General features: G+C 49.8%; 1 protein-coding gene and 1 long non-coding RNA gene across 5 annotated transcripts in view; one reads left to right on the top strand and one right to left on the bottom strand.

Moving 5' to 3' along the window:
• Window positions 1-661, bottom strand: part of CASTOR2 (cytosolic arginine sensor for mTORC1 subunit 2) — a 54521-nt gene extending 53860 nt beyond the window's left edge. The window contains exon 1 of one of the 2 annotated variants that reach the window (XM_019987452.2): window positions 368-661. In XM_019987452.2, coding sequence (XP_019843011.1) covers window positions 368-480 — 113 coding nt within the window. In that variant the 5' untranslated portion in view covers window positions 481-661. Of the gene's footprint in view, window positions 1-5; window positions 32-367 lie in introns of those variants that run through there. The other variant, XM_070780000.1, reaches the window with a different exon arrangement.
• A 298-nt stretch (window positions 662-959) lies between these two features.
• On the top strand, window positions 960-13326 carry LOC109578853 (uncharacterized). 3 transcript variants are annotated; one of them, XR_002183748.2, is made up of 4 exons: window positions 960-1142; window positions 1977-2048; window positions 2491-2581; window positions 13039-13326. It is a non-coding gene; the product is annotated as an uncharacterized lncRNA (long non-coding RNA). The 3 variants fall into 3 exon arrangements; XR_011564089.1 differs by having other exon boundaries at window positions 7272-13326; XR_011564088.1 differs by lacking the exon at window positions 960-1142 and adding an exon at window positions 1212-1526.
• The last annotated feature ends 575 nt before the right edge of the window (window positions 13327-13901 follow it).

The raw sequence follows: 13901 nt of genomic DNA, 5'->3' as shown, positions 1-13901 counted from the left end.
CACACCTGTTTTTCATTCATTCATTCGTTCGTTCATTCATTCATTAACGGATTCGTCACAGCTGCCTGCTTGGCCCTCTGGATCTAGGGGAGAGGATGGGAAGGGGGCTGAGATGGGGGGAGACAGCGGCAGGGGTGCCTCTTGTGTGTGTGCGTTGGGGGGTGGGGTGGGTGGCTCGGGGTGGAAGGACCCAGTTGGAGGGCAGATCGGGTGGCTTTGTCAAACACAAGACAAGCGATGCGGCGGGGGCGGGGCGGGGGCGCTCCCCGGGGCTCGAAGTTGTTTTCCGAGCCGCGGCGGCGAGGACAGCCGCCCGGGTGCGCCTCTTTGTCTCTCCCCGGCCGGCGCCGCGTCCCCGCGCGCTCACCTGGTCTTAGAGGACAGGAAGGCAAGTTTGATCAGGCCGTAGGTAAAGAGCGGGATACTCTCCTTGGCGACGCTGGCAACTTGCAGCCGGTGCTCCAGGATGTGGAGTTCCATCGTCCGCCCGCGCTCCGCGGCGGCTCATCCGCGGGGGGCGAGCCGCGGCCCCCGCCCCCCTGCGCGCGCCCAGCCGGCACCGGAGCGCCGCGGGCAGCCGGCCGGGGGGACCCGGAGCTCGGCGCCGGGCGGGCTGGGGCGGACAAAGTGGGAGGCCCGCCGAGCCGCGAGGGGGGCCGCGGGCGGCGGGCAGGCGGCGGGCGAGGGCGGCAGCGCTGGCGGAGCAGCGGCGCGCGGCGCCCGGCGCGGAGAGCAGCTGGTGTTCGCTGTAACAAACAACTTGCCACTCAAACGCCGGCCCGCTGGGCATGCGCGCCCGCCGCGGGGCGTGTCGGGACTTGTAGTCCCGTGGCCGGGGCGCCGGCGGCTGGTGATGTCAAGGGGGCGGGCGGCCGTGCTAGGGGCCGGCCCGGTGCTGGGGAAGGCGGCGGGGCTGGGGGTGGCCTGAGGGGAGGGTGGGAAATGCTGGAGCGCGGATCCCCGCGGGCTCACGGGGAGGCGGAGGGCAGAAACGGGGGCCTTTGGAGCCGGCTTGGGCCGGAGTGGAAGCTCTGTCCCTCCGAGCTCGGGACTTGTCGCTTTTGGGTGCAAAGCGAGTGGCCCACAGAACTCCCGCTCTTGAGGAGGCCCGAGTTTGGGAGGGGAGAAATTTGGAGAAACCGGTAATTACAGTGCAGAGAAGCAAAGCAAAATAAATAAAGCGGGGCGGGGGGCGGTGTGTGCTCGGGACGGAGATGGGGCTTCAGGGGAGTTTCCTGGAGGAGGGGACATCCAGGCTGGGTTCTGAAGGATGAACTGGAGCTCGCTGAGGAGGGGCAGGGGCATGCGGGGATGGAGGCGGCCGGCGGCCTTCCAGGCAGAAGGAACAGCGTGTCCAGAGGCACAGAAGCGTGAAAGCCCCCACGGATCCGTGTTTGGCTTTGCTGGAGCGGAAAATGTGAGGGAGAAGAGGCCAGAGATAAGGCAGGCGCAGTCACCAGGAGCCAGGTCGAGAGGGTCATGTGTGCAGAACTAATGAGGTGGCCGTTTATCCTGCGGGACAGAGGGTGAGGGGGCTGCGAATGAGGGAAAAGTCTGAAATACACCCCCAAGGGCTTCCCACCCCAGGGCCGGCATGTCCGCGACTAATGTCCTGCCACGGCTCCCCCTTAATGGCTTATTGGAATTTTGAAATTTTCTAGGTTAAAGTTACTGGTGCTTTGCTCTTGGGCAGAGTATTTTGGGGGCATGATGGATTAGGTTTACCTGCTGGGGCTGTCTGGGAACTTTCTTTTTGGGGAAGATTCTGACCATCCCCTACCTCCATTCCTCAACCCACCTCTCTGAGGTGGGGGGACAGATGGGCTACCTTGTTTCCACAAAGGGGCTCGAAGCCTGCAATCTGGTGGCTCTTAAAGCATCTTGACCCCATTCCCACTTTACTTTCACTCAAGAATTTATCTGCATCTAATGAAGAATATTCTTTTTTGTTTTGGTTGTCTGTCTCCCTCTTCTAGAATCTCAGCTCTGTGAAGGCAGTGGGTTTTGTCCTCTTGCTGTATTCCCAGTGCCTGAAATGTGGCTGGCAGGTGAGAGACATGTATTCAATATTCATGGGATGTATAAATGTATACATCTCTTCCTTTAGCACGGAGAGACTTAGAAGGCCCAAACAGAAATGCATTCAGGGGCCAGGCAAGTGTGAAGGTGAATAAAGCAGTTGGCTATCAGACAGTTGGGAAATGGTACAGCGGAAGGGAGGCTTGACTGAAGGCCTAAAATTCTTAAAACAAACGAAAGCAACCCAAGAGGTGAAACCAAACAAAGGCGGGATTTGGTCAGTTTTCAGACTTCTGCTCTGGATGGCCTTGGTCAGTGTTTTTTAATCTGTAATTTATGATCCATGAGTGGGTGGTGAAATCAATTTAGCAGGGCATGACTAGTATTCGAAAAGAAAATTGAATAGAAAATGAGACAAAACTTTGCACATAGAACAGGTGGTCTATTACTGTGATCTTTCCTATGTTTCAGGAAACTGTCATCTTGGCCACATGTGTACATGTGTGCACGCTGGCCTAGATGTGCATCTGTGAGCATACATGCACTGGATCTTGATGCAAAGGTATTTCTCTGTGACTTGGGTCAAAAACCATTTGAAAACCCTGGGCTTTCTAGTGAATTAAGCCAGGCTGTAGTGAAGTTTGAAAATTTAGAGCATACTGGTTGGATTTACAGAATTGCTTTCACTGAGCTGTATTTGGTGCTTAAGTTTTGGGACACTGACACCTGAAATGATTGTTGGGAATTTGAGGAAACTGACCAAATGGCAACCCACTCCAGTGTTCTTGTCTGGAGAATCCTAGGGACGGGGGAGCCTGATGGGCTGCCGTCTATGGGGTCGCACAGAGTCGGACACGACTGAAGCGACTTAGCAGCAGCAGCACACCTCTAGGTTGTCACATCGAGAGGATGGTTTCAGGCTGGGGCTAGGGTGAGACATTCACTCTCAAGGTCATTCCTGTCTTGGCTCTGCACATGCTTGTGGAATTCACTTCTCTCTTGCTCCTTTAGCTTTGCACCCTTCTGGTTCTTTCTTGGTTCTCCTGGTTTTTCCCTCTTTGGTTTCTTCCCCCCCCAATCCTAAAATATGTGGAGGCCCACCTGGTGTTCCTTCCTGTAGTGTGTTTTTACAGCGCTGGCTGCCAGTGACATCTTGTCTCGTGGTAAGGTATCCCACATTGATTTTGGCCTTGTGACTTTCTTTGGCCAATAAGGTCTTAGCTTGGTAGTACACGCACTTGGTAACTCCTGTGCATTGACGCTTGCCCGCTGGGTTGCTCCCCTGAGTCCATGACGCTGTGAAGAAGCCTAAGTGCAAGTTCACATGGAAAGAGAGGCCAGGTGCTCCAGCTGTCGCCGCTGAGCCCCATCCTCTGCTGACAGCTGGCATCAACCAGACACGTGAGTGAGCTGATCTGGGACCTTCTAGCTCACTATCCAGACACATGCAGCCACATGAGTGAGCCAGGTGAAGCCAGAAGAGGAACTACCCAACCAATCTATGGAGCAGTAATAAATACAGCTGACCCTTGAACAGCTGGGTTTAAACTGCTCAGGTCCGTTTATACATTGTTTTTTTCAGTAGTGAATAATGCAGTGCCTTACGATCCATGGTGGTTTGAATCTGTGGATATGGAGCCATGGATACTGAGGAACCACATATATGGTGGGTCATTTATAAGTAGAAAGTTCCCTAAGAATCTGCCTTGCAGGAGATGTGGGTTCAATCCCTGGTTGGGGAACTGTTAGTAAGATCCCACATGCTGTGGAGCGACTAAGCCTGCACACTGCATCTACTGAGCCCAGGAGCCTCAAGGAAAGATACTTCATTGTGTCACTAGACCTGATGCAGTCAAATAAATAAAAATAAATATTAAAAAAAATTATAAGCAGATTTTCAACTGATGGAGGATCAGCATTCCTAATCCCCACCTTGTTCAAGGGTCCACTGTAGTTATTTTTAGCCACTAATATTTGGAATGGTTTATTGTGCAGAAATAAATAGCTGATATTTTCCCTCACCACTTATCTTCTTTCACTCTGTGGGTGGACTCAGCCTCTGACATCTGATATGTTCAGTTCAGTTCAGTTCAGTCGCTCAGTCGTGTCCGACTCTGCGACCCCAGGGAGGCACGCCAGGCCTCCCTGTCCATCACCAACTCCCGGAGTTCACTTAAACTCACGTCCATCGAGTCGGTGATGCCATCCAGCCATCTCATCCTCTGTCCTCCCCTTCTCCTCCTGTCCCCAATCCCTCCCAGCATCACAGTCTTTTCCAATGAGTCAACTCTTCGCATGACGTGGCCAAAGTACTGGAGTTTCAGCTTTAGCATCATTCCTTCCAAAGAAATCCCAGGGCTGATCTCCTTCAGAATGGACTGGTTGGATCTCCTTGCAGCCCAAGGGACTCTCAAGAGTCTTCTCCAACACCATAGTTCAAAAGCATCAGTTCTTCGGTGCTCAGCCTTCTTCACCGTCCAACTTTCACATCCATACATGACCACAGGAAAAACCATAGCCTTGACTAGACGAACCTTTGTTGGCAAAGTAATGTCTCTGCTTTTGAATATGCTATCTAGGTTGGACATAACTTTCCTTCCAAGGAGTAAGCGTCTTTTAATTTCATGGCTGCAGTCACCATCTGCAGTGATTTTGGAGCCCAAAAAATAAAGTCTGACACTGTTTCTACTGTTTTGCCATCTATTTCCCATGAAGTGATGGGACCGGATGCCATAATCTTTGTTTTCTGAATGTTGAGCTTTAAGCCAACTTTTTCACTCTCCACTTTAAATTTTATCAAGAGACTTTTTAGTTCCTCTTCACTTTCTGCCATAAGGGTGGTGTCATCTGCATATCTGAGGTTATTGATATTTCTCCCGGCAATCTTGATTCCAGCTTGTGCTTCTTCCAGTCCAGCGTTTCTCATGATGTACTCTGCATATAAGTTAAATAAGCAAGGTGACAATATACAGCCTTGACGTACTCCTTTTCCTATTTGAAACCAGTCTGTTGTTCCATGTCCAGTTCTAAATGTTACTTCCTGACCTGCATACAGATTTCTCAAGAGGCAGATCATGTAGTCTGGTATTCCCATCTCTTTCAGAATTTTCCACAGTTTATTGTGATCCACACAGTCAAAGGCTTTGGCATAGTCAATAAAGCAGAAGTAGATGTTTTTCTGGAACTCTCTTGCTTTTTCCATGATCCAGCGGATGTTGGCAATTTGATCTCTGGTTCCTCTGCCTTTTCTAAAACCAGCTTGAACATCAGGAAGTTCACGGTTCACATATTGCTGAAGCCTGGCTTGGAGAATTTTGAGCATTACTTTACTAGTGTGTGAGATGAGTGCAATTGTGTGGTAGTTTGAGCATTCTTTGGCATTGCCTTTCTTTGGGATTGGAATGAAAACTGACCTTTTCCAGTCCTGTGGCCACTGCTGAGTTTTCCAGATTTGCTGGCATATTGAGTGCAGTACTTTCACAGCATCATCTTTCAGGATTTGAAATGGCTCCACTGGAATTCCATCACCTCCACTAGCTTTGTTCGTAGTGATGCTTTCTAAGGCCCACTTGACTTCACATTCCAGGATGTCTGGCTCTAGGTCAGTGATCACACCATTGTGATTATTTGGGTCGTGAAGATCTTTTTTGTATAGTTCTTCTGTGTATTCTTGCCACCTCTTCTTAATATCTTCTGCTTCTGTTATGTCCATACCATTTCTGTCCTTTATCGAGCCCATCTTTGCATGAAATGTTCCTTTTGTATCTCTGATTTTCTTGAAGAGATCTCTAGTCTTTCCCATTCTGTTGTTTCCCCTATTTCTTTGCATTGATCGCTGAGGAAGGCTTTCTTATCTCTTCTTGCTATTCTTTAGAACTCTGCATTCAGATGTTTATATCTTTCCTTTTCTCCTTTGCTTTTCACTTCTCTTCTTTTCACAGCTATTTGTAAGGCCTCCCCAGACAGCCATTTTGCTTTTTTGCATTTCTTTTCCATGGAGATGGTCTTGATCCCTGTCTCCTGTACAATGTCACGAATCTCATTCCATAGTTCATCATGCACTCTATCTTATCAGATCTAGGCCCTTAAATGTATTTCTCACTTCCACTGTATAATCATAAGGGATTTGATTTAGGTCATACCTGAATGGTCTAGTGGTTTTCCCTACTTTCTTCAATTTAAGTCTGATATGTTGAGAGCCCCTAAATTGACAGTTCTAACCCAGAACATGTTCCTGAAGCCCCCATTCACATATCTAACTTTCTGATGGTTGGGGATGTGTGTGTATGAGTGCTCAGACATGTCTGACTCTTGTGACCCCCTGGTCTGTAGCCCACTAGGCTCCTCTGTCCATGGGATTTCCCAGGCAAGAATACTGGAATGGGTTGCCATTTCCTTCTCCAGGGGATCCTTCCAAGCCAGAGATTGACCCTAAGTTTCTTGTGTCTCCTGCACTGGCAAGCGGGTTCTTTACCACCGTGCCACCAGGGAAGCCTGGTGGTTGGTTACGTGCACCTAAATGGTCACAGGCTTGGGCAGCTCACCCTCTTCATGCCTTCCCTCATCCTCTAACCCAGGTACCTCCAACCTCTGGGTCTAATGTCTTACGATCTGAGGTAGAGCTGATGTAATAAATAATAGAAATAAAGTGCAAAGTAAGTATAATGTGCTTGAATCATCCCAAAACCACCAACCCCGCCACCGCACCCTAGTCCATTGAAAAATTGTCTTCCATGAAACCAGTCCCTGGTGCCAAAAAGGTTGGGGACCGCTGATCTAACCCATCCCAGACCTTCTCCTCTTCCTCCTGTAATCTCTGTCTCGGCTGATGACATTGTTGCCAATCCCTGGGGTTACCAGCCTGATCTGGCAGGTTGTGTTTTCCAAGACGGTCACAAGATCTTTTATTCTGCATGCTCTCCTGGCAACATGACATTGATCATCGTCTCATTAGGCAGTGGGTCAGTGTTCCCTTGTCTTGAATCTGTGGCTTCTAAAACTGGGTCATACCTGGTCATCCTGTGTGCACCTGGTCCCTTTGGGACACTCCTCTCTGAAGCCATATGCCATGCTGTGAAGACGCACAGGCTCCGTGGGTGGATCGCAGGTGGAAATTTGTACTGGTTTGTTAGGTCTGCAGAATGCAGACTGGGGGCCTTAAACAACAGAAGTGTGTTGTTTCACAATTCTGGGTGCTGGAAGCTCAAGACCCAGGGTACGTTTCTTCTGAAGCTTTTCTCCTTGGTTTGTAGATGGCCACCTTCTCCCCAGTGTCCTCGTGTGGTTTTCCTTCCAATCTCCTGCTCTTATGAGGACACTGATGATATTGACTAGAGCCCACCCTAATGACCTTGTTTTAACTTAATTACCTCTTTAAAGACCCTTTCTCCGAATACAGTCATGTTCTAAAGTAGTTGGGGTTGACTTCCACATATGAATTGTGAGGCATGGTGGACACGCTTCGGCCCATAGCAGTGTTCCAACTTCCCCAATGGCTCAGCGAGTAAAGAATCCACCGGCAATGCAGGAGACGCAGGAGACAGGGTTTGACCCCCGTGTTGGAAGATCTCCTGGAGGAGGGGATGGCAACCCACTTCAGTGTTCTCACGTGAAAAATCCCACGGACAGAGGAGCGTGGTGGGCTACCGTTCACAGAGTTGCAAAGAGTCAGACACAGCTGAGCGACCAAGCACAACACAGTGTTCCAGCCAACAGCCCCAGTGGGAGACAGAAACCTCAGGGCAGATCTGACAGCCCCCAGGCCTGGGGAGGAAGGCTTCACTGGAGACAAATGAGAGACGCTGAGCAAGAACCACTTAGCTGAGCCTGATCCCCGTCTCGGACCACGAAAGGCAATACTTAGATAATTATAGTTGTTCTAAACCACTATATTTAATAGCAGTAGATTATTGGGATATTCTAGAATCAGTCTGGTTGCTGGTGGTGATGGTGGATGGGGGAGGAGCTGACCAGGGAATTATCCTGGATTGGTCCCTCTTGCTTCCCCATGGCGCCCCCCCCCCCCCGCCCCCACCATCTAAAACAGGTCTTGATTTTATTTACTGCACACCTCTGTGATCCAGCTGTCTCTTCACCTTGACCATCATGTTCCCATGTCCTAGATTGTTCCAATGGCTTCCTAATGTCCATCGTATCCTCCTTGTGTTGCCTAATAGATGTTCTATGATGTGGGCCTCCCACCTGTAAGTCTTTTAGGGACCATGGCTCTCCTGAGAAAACCGAGCTCTGATCCTCCATAGTTGGTCTTATGGGAAGGGAAAGAGGCTTTCTGTCTCATAGACCCATCCTCTCCAGTATGGTAGACATTGGCCGTACATGGCTATTGAATACTTGAAACTGGAGCTAGTGCCATGAGACATGGCAGCTTTAATTCTACTTCATTTTAATTAATTTGAAATTTAAAAATGATTTAGTTATTGGAAAACATTCACGTATGTTTGGAAGAGGCTGCCCAGCTGTTCTGGTTTTCCTGAAACTGGGCTTTCAGGTTGTGGAACTCTGAGTTTTAAAACCAGGACTTGTGGACTTCCCTGGCAGTCCAGTGGTTAAGACTCCGATCTTCCACTGCAGAGGGTACAGGTTCAATTCTTGGTCCGAGAACTAAGATCCCACATGTCATGCAGCATGGCCAAAAGAAAAACAGAAAACCAGGACTTGAGTAAGCAAGGATGAATTGGTGATACTGCTTTGAAACAGCTTGGTTATGGACATCTGTGAAATCCAAATACAGCTTGAGTATCGTGGATGAGAATTTAGCAGCTGGATGGAGATGTGCCATAAATGTCAAATGTACCCTAGCTTTCAAAGACTTGGTATAGAAAAAATAAATCTCCTTAATAATTTCTTATATTGATTACACATTGAAATGATAATATTTGGGATGTTGGGTTAAATAGAATATATATTAAAATTCCATCTGTTTCTTCTTCACTTTTTAAAAGTCACATATGGCTTGCATTATATTTTTATCTAGCCCTGCCCTTGAGTAGTGGCTCTCAAACTGTGGTTGGTGTCAGAATCACTGGGGCACTTGGTAAAGATACCCAGGCCCAGGCCATGCCCTGCCTAGGAAGCCTGGGCCCCTGTCCTTTGTCAGCTTTCCTGGTCCCAGTCTCCCTGCTGTGGTGGGATGTGGTGTGGGAATATAGATGCCAGCAACCCCTTTTTTCTTAAGACTGGGGTTTCTCTGGCCCAAAGAAAACAATGCCCCAGGACAGGCAGGAATTCTCACTCTGCCTGGCTAAGGCCTAGCATGGTCTTTACCAGCACGAGCTGCTCAGATGGCATAGAAATAGAAAAAGAAGAGAGGGAGGGGAGGGCCAGGAGAACTAAGGGGGCATCTTTTTCTGGGGCTTTGGTTCTTTCTGGATCCTTCCCTAGTCCCCAGGTGAGCTGACCTTGAATCTCCTTCCCTGGGTTTGGCAAACAATACCAAGGACCATGGGGAGTCATTGAAGGTTCTTGAGCAGGGGAGGAGCCTGATGAAATGGATATCTTTCCGAGGGAGCCCAGGCCTCCACCACCTCCTTTTTCCGCACTTCACCACAAAGCTGCAGGAAGAAGAGACTTCTCTGATTCCTTGCTGGAGAGTCCCTTCCCACATGCTCGCCTTCACCCCCACGGAAAAGGATTGTGTGCTTAGCTGCTCAGTTATTTCCGACTCTTTGCGATCCCATGGACTGTAGCCCACCAGGCTTCTCTGTCCATGGAGATTCTCCAGGCAAGAATACTGGAGTAGGTTGTCACAACCTCCTCCAGGGGATCTTCCTAACCCAGGGATTAAACCCAGGTCTCACATTGAGGTGGATTCTTTACCGGCTGAGCCACCAGGGAAGAGAAAGGATTATTGGTCCCGAGTGCGGTGGACTGAGTTCATATGTGAACTGTCACAGCTTAGTCCCCATCAGCCATTATCCTCATCTCAGGCACAGGCTCTTCTTCCTTCATGCTCCCAGGCCTGCCCAGCCTTGCCAGGATCCCCCAGAGACCAGGTGCCGGCCTCTCTGCTGCAAATCCACACTTAGACACAGACGCCAGGCATCACTTGGCCCCACAGAGGGAGAGAGTGTGGGGTGTGGGAAACCAGCCAGCCAACCATCACTGCATCCTTGAGAACCAGGCCTGGTCTGAGTTTGGCCTCTATCACATTCCGTGCTGTGCAGATTGCATCTTTCTCTGCTTTGGTTTCCTCATCTATAAAATGGGCACGATGGTGCCTTTCTCACAGAGCATGCTCATGCAGGGATGAAAGGAAAGAACATCCTTTGGGAAAACATCCAGCACTGCTCCTGGCACTTGGTAGATACTCATTCATCAAATATTTGTTGAATGAATGAATGAGTGTGTGGATGGGCATATTGGCACTCTGGCCTCAGAGTGCAGCCAAGGGCAGCTCCCCTCTGTAGTTTCCAATCTACTCCCTCCTGGCTGTGGCTCCCCTCAGTGATGGAGGAAAGGAGGGAAATGGACGTGTCTAGGGCTTCCCCTCGGTGCGTGTGTGTGCTCGCTGAAGCTGATTCCCAGAACAGGTAGGGATTCACATGCTCGTTTTGCAGATGGGGAGACTGAGGCTAGGGGAAGGTCAGGAGGAGCCGACTGTGGACACAGCTTTTCTTGGATCTCCCGTGGGCCTGCACCAGGGCTGAGCACATCATGCTGCTTAAGGAATGCCGATTGTTTGAGTCGGTGAGTGAACCTTGGGCTCCGAAGTGACAGGAGAAGCCGTATCCTCTTTACTGTGGCAAGGAGTCTTTCTCTCACGCGCTGTCTTGTATTATTTCCTTCCATACCCTCTTCCTGCCTCCTCTCCTTCTCCTTCTCAGCCTGTGCTCTTTCAGCACCCCCCCCCCTCCTTTTCTTTCTTCCTTCCCTCCTCCTTTCTTTCCTTCCTACCTTCTTTCTTCTCTGTCTTTCTTTCATGTAACCTGTGACTGAGGACGAGACTGCATAGCCTCTAAGAACCCAGAGATTGACATGGTGGAAGATAGAGGCTGAGGGGCCTCCAAACCCCTACCATTCACACCCTGGTGCCTCATTTTCCTCAATTGTAACCTGGGTTGTTTTAAGGAGGTGGGATGGTATGTGTAGGTGCCAAGTACAGGCCTGACCAATGGAGAGCCTGAGGGATGTGACTTGCTGATGTGGTTGTTTCAGCTGTGCTTAAGGCTGGCCTTACTGCAGCTCTTTGATATCCTGGGAACTGATTTGAAAAGCATCAGGGCCTGAGATTCTGAAGGTTTGACTTGGGGTAGACTGTGCATCAGTTTTACGATCCCTAAAATGCAAGTGTCTGGATGGCTGCTTCCCAGGAAGGTGGTGAGCTATTGGTCATTAAGTCATTGGTATGGGAGAGCCATAGCTGAGTCCTGTGGAACTAAGGAACTCTGGGATGATGTGTGGGCTTCCGCGGGGTGGTGTTCCTTCAAGGCTTGTGGAATGACTCAGGATGCACATGTGGTGACTGACCAGTGGGGGTGGCCTGGGGGTCCTGGGTGACCTCTGATCCAGAGCAGTTCCAGAATTCCTTCTAGCAGGTGACAGGAGAGGGAGCTGTACCTGGGGCGTCTTTTTGCACATCGCAAAGGCGATTTGCTCTCTTGGGAGGGAATCTGATTTCTAACATCCTTTGTGAAGATGCAGAAACATCTGCAGTGGACACTGCTGGGATTGCTCATGAGATATTAGTCTCGTCTCAGTGAAGAGAGTAATTTATCAGAGGCCATTCCTTCCAGCGATGAAGAACCTTTCAGAACTTGATTGCACTTAATGCATCAGCCTTTCCAAAGTGTTTTATTCCACCCTCAAATGAGATAATGAAGCCCTGTAATTTACTGTTCAACTCCCGCACAGAGTGAGTGGGTCAGGCCCGAGGAGACAGAAAGCTGGACCCCGGCTCAAGAGGCCAAGTACACCCAGGGTGTTGTCAGCCTGGAACTGCCCGTTTCCTGGCGGGAGCTGGCATGGAGTCCCAGGCAGCCCAGAGTAAATCCCAGTCTGCTGGCTTCCTTCCTCTGCATCCCCAAGCAAGTCACTTACTCTCTTGAAGCCTCGGTTTCGTCTTCTGTAAACTTAGGATGGGTGAGGACACTGGCGTGGCAGGGTTGTGGAAAGGATTAGGGATGATGCGGCTAAGGGGGCAGTGCCTGTCACTAGATAGATCCTCAATACATAGCAATTGTCACAGGGTAGTGAGACTGAGCTCTGAGACCTCAGAGGAAGTTGTTCTTGCTCCTGGTCATGGGGGACATTCACATCCATGGCTCTGCCCTGGAGTTACCGTCAGCACCCAGTAAATCAGCCTTCAAGGTCTTCACCTCCTGCTTCTCTGCCCATCTCATCCTGACCATTTCAGTGGAGCTAGCCCACTCAGACAGTAGATGATGGATGGAGCTAGCCCACTCAGATAGTAGATGATGGACGAATGGCTGTAAAAATCCAGCCATGGGCAGCATCGGAGCCCAAGCTGGACCTTGCCCAAGCCTCCTTCAACCTCCCATTTGGACCTGGGAGCTTCTCGACCTCCCCTCCCCTGGCTCACACCCCCTATTGGACAAGAGTATTCTGACATATGTGATGGTGCAAGCTCTGGGTAAATTGAAGGGGCCTCATTAGATTTGTGTTGATTATAATACTCTCCCCTGAAAGCAATAAAGTTGCTTTCTCTAACAATATCAGTATGGGCTTCTGGGTGTCTCAGTGGTAGCAAATCCGTCTGCCAATATAGGAGATGCAGGGAAGATCCCCTGGATGAGGGCATGGCAATGCACTCCAGTGTTCTTGCCTGATAAGTCCCATGGACAGAGGAAACTGTCAGGCTACAGTCCGTGGGGTTGCAGAGAATTGGACCCAACTGAGCATGTGTGTGTTGCATGTGCGTGTACACACACACACACACACACACACACACACACACACAAAATATCAGTATATTATGATACTTTTCCAAGGATGGAAGTAAAGCATCTTGAGAAAGGGGTGTGTTTTCTAATTTGCTCACAGGTCAGTACAGATCACTGGCTTACCCTTCCTTCCTCCACTGCCTCAGTGACCTTCCCTGGCCCAACCCCACATCCCCTTATGGCAGGATTCTGGCATTTGTCCTCTGTTCCTGCTCTGGCCTGGAGGGACCAGCCAGGACTTGCACTGTTGGCTTCATCTCAGGCAGATTCCTGACTGGCTCTTGTCGCCTTGGATCCTGACCCCAGAATGACTCCTATCGACGTCTTCTCCTCCCTCAACTAAGACCCAGTGCAGCCAAATAAATAAATAAATCTTTTTAAAAAAGTATTCCTTCGACTTATTTCCTTCCTCTCCTAATGGGACTTCTCTGCCTTTCAAAGTTTCTGCTATTTATTTCCAGGAGCCCCAGTGGGTGTCTCACTGGTGCTCACAAACATTTTTCTGCTACATTTTATTGCCATTCTCCTCCTCCTGTGATTGATTTTCAAGCTGGGATGGTTGCTTTCAATGTTTCTGCTGTCTTCTCCCATCGCTGTGGTCCTCACTCCTCGGAAAGCTGAAGACCTCTCTGGGATGAAGGCTGGCTTGGAACACCCCTTTAAGCTGCCCCCATCACCCTAAGATGACTTTCCTATCCCTTCCAGGCTTGCTGTTTCATGGTCACACAGCTACAAAATATGCTGTTATCTCTTAGTACTGTGCAGACTGTATTCCCCCCAAAATGGTACCAACGATGACTCCCCATCTTCACATGGTCTTCGTACAATGGGACTCTGACACCCCTTCTTCTTGGATCAGGATGGATTTGTGACTATGGCTGAAAACACAGAGGGTCATAAAGAGTGATGTAGCTTCAGCTAGCTTGCTTGGGATGCTTGCTCATGGGACCTAGCCACTATGCT

Source organism: Bos indicus, chromosome 25 (genome assembly GCF_029378745.1).
Source record: "Bos indicus isolate NIAB-ARS_2022 breed Sahiwal x Tharparkar chromosome 25, NIAB-ARS_B.indTharparkar_mat_pri_1.0, whole genome shotgun sequence".
Taxonomy (NCBI): Eukaryota; Metazoa; Chordata; class Mammalia; order Artiodactyla; family Bovidae; genus Bos; species Bos indicus.
The sequence above is the reverse complement of the archived record's forward strand: the minus strand, read 5'-3'. Positions and strand labels throughout refer to the sequence as shown.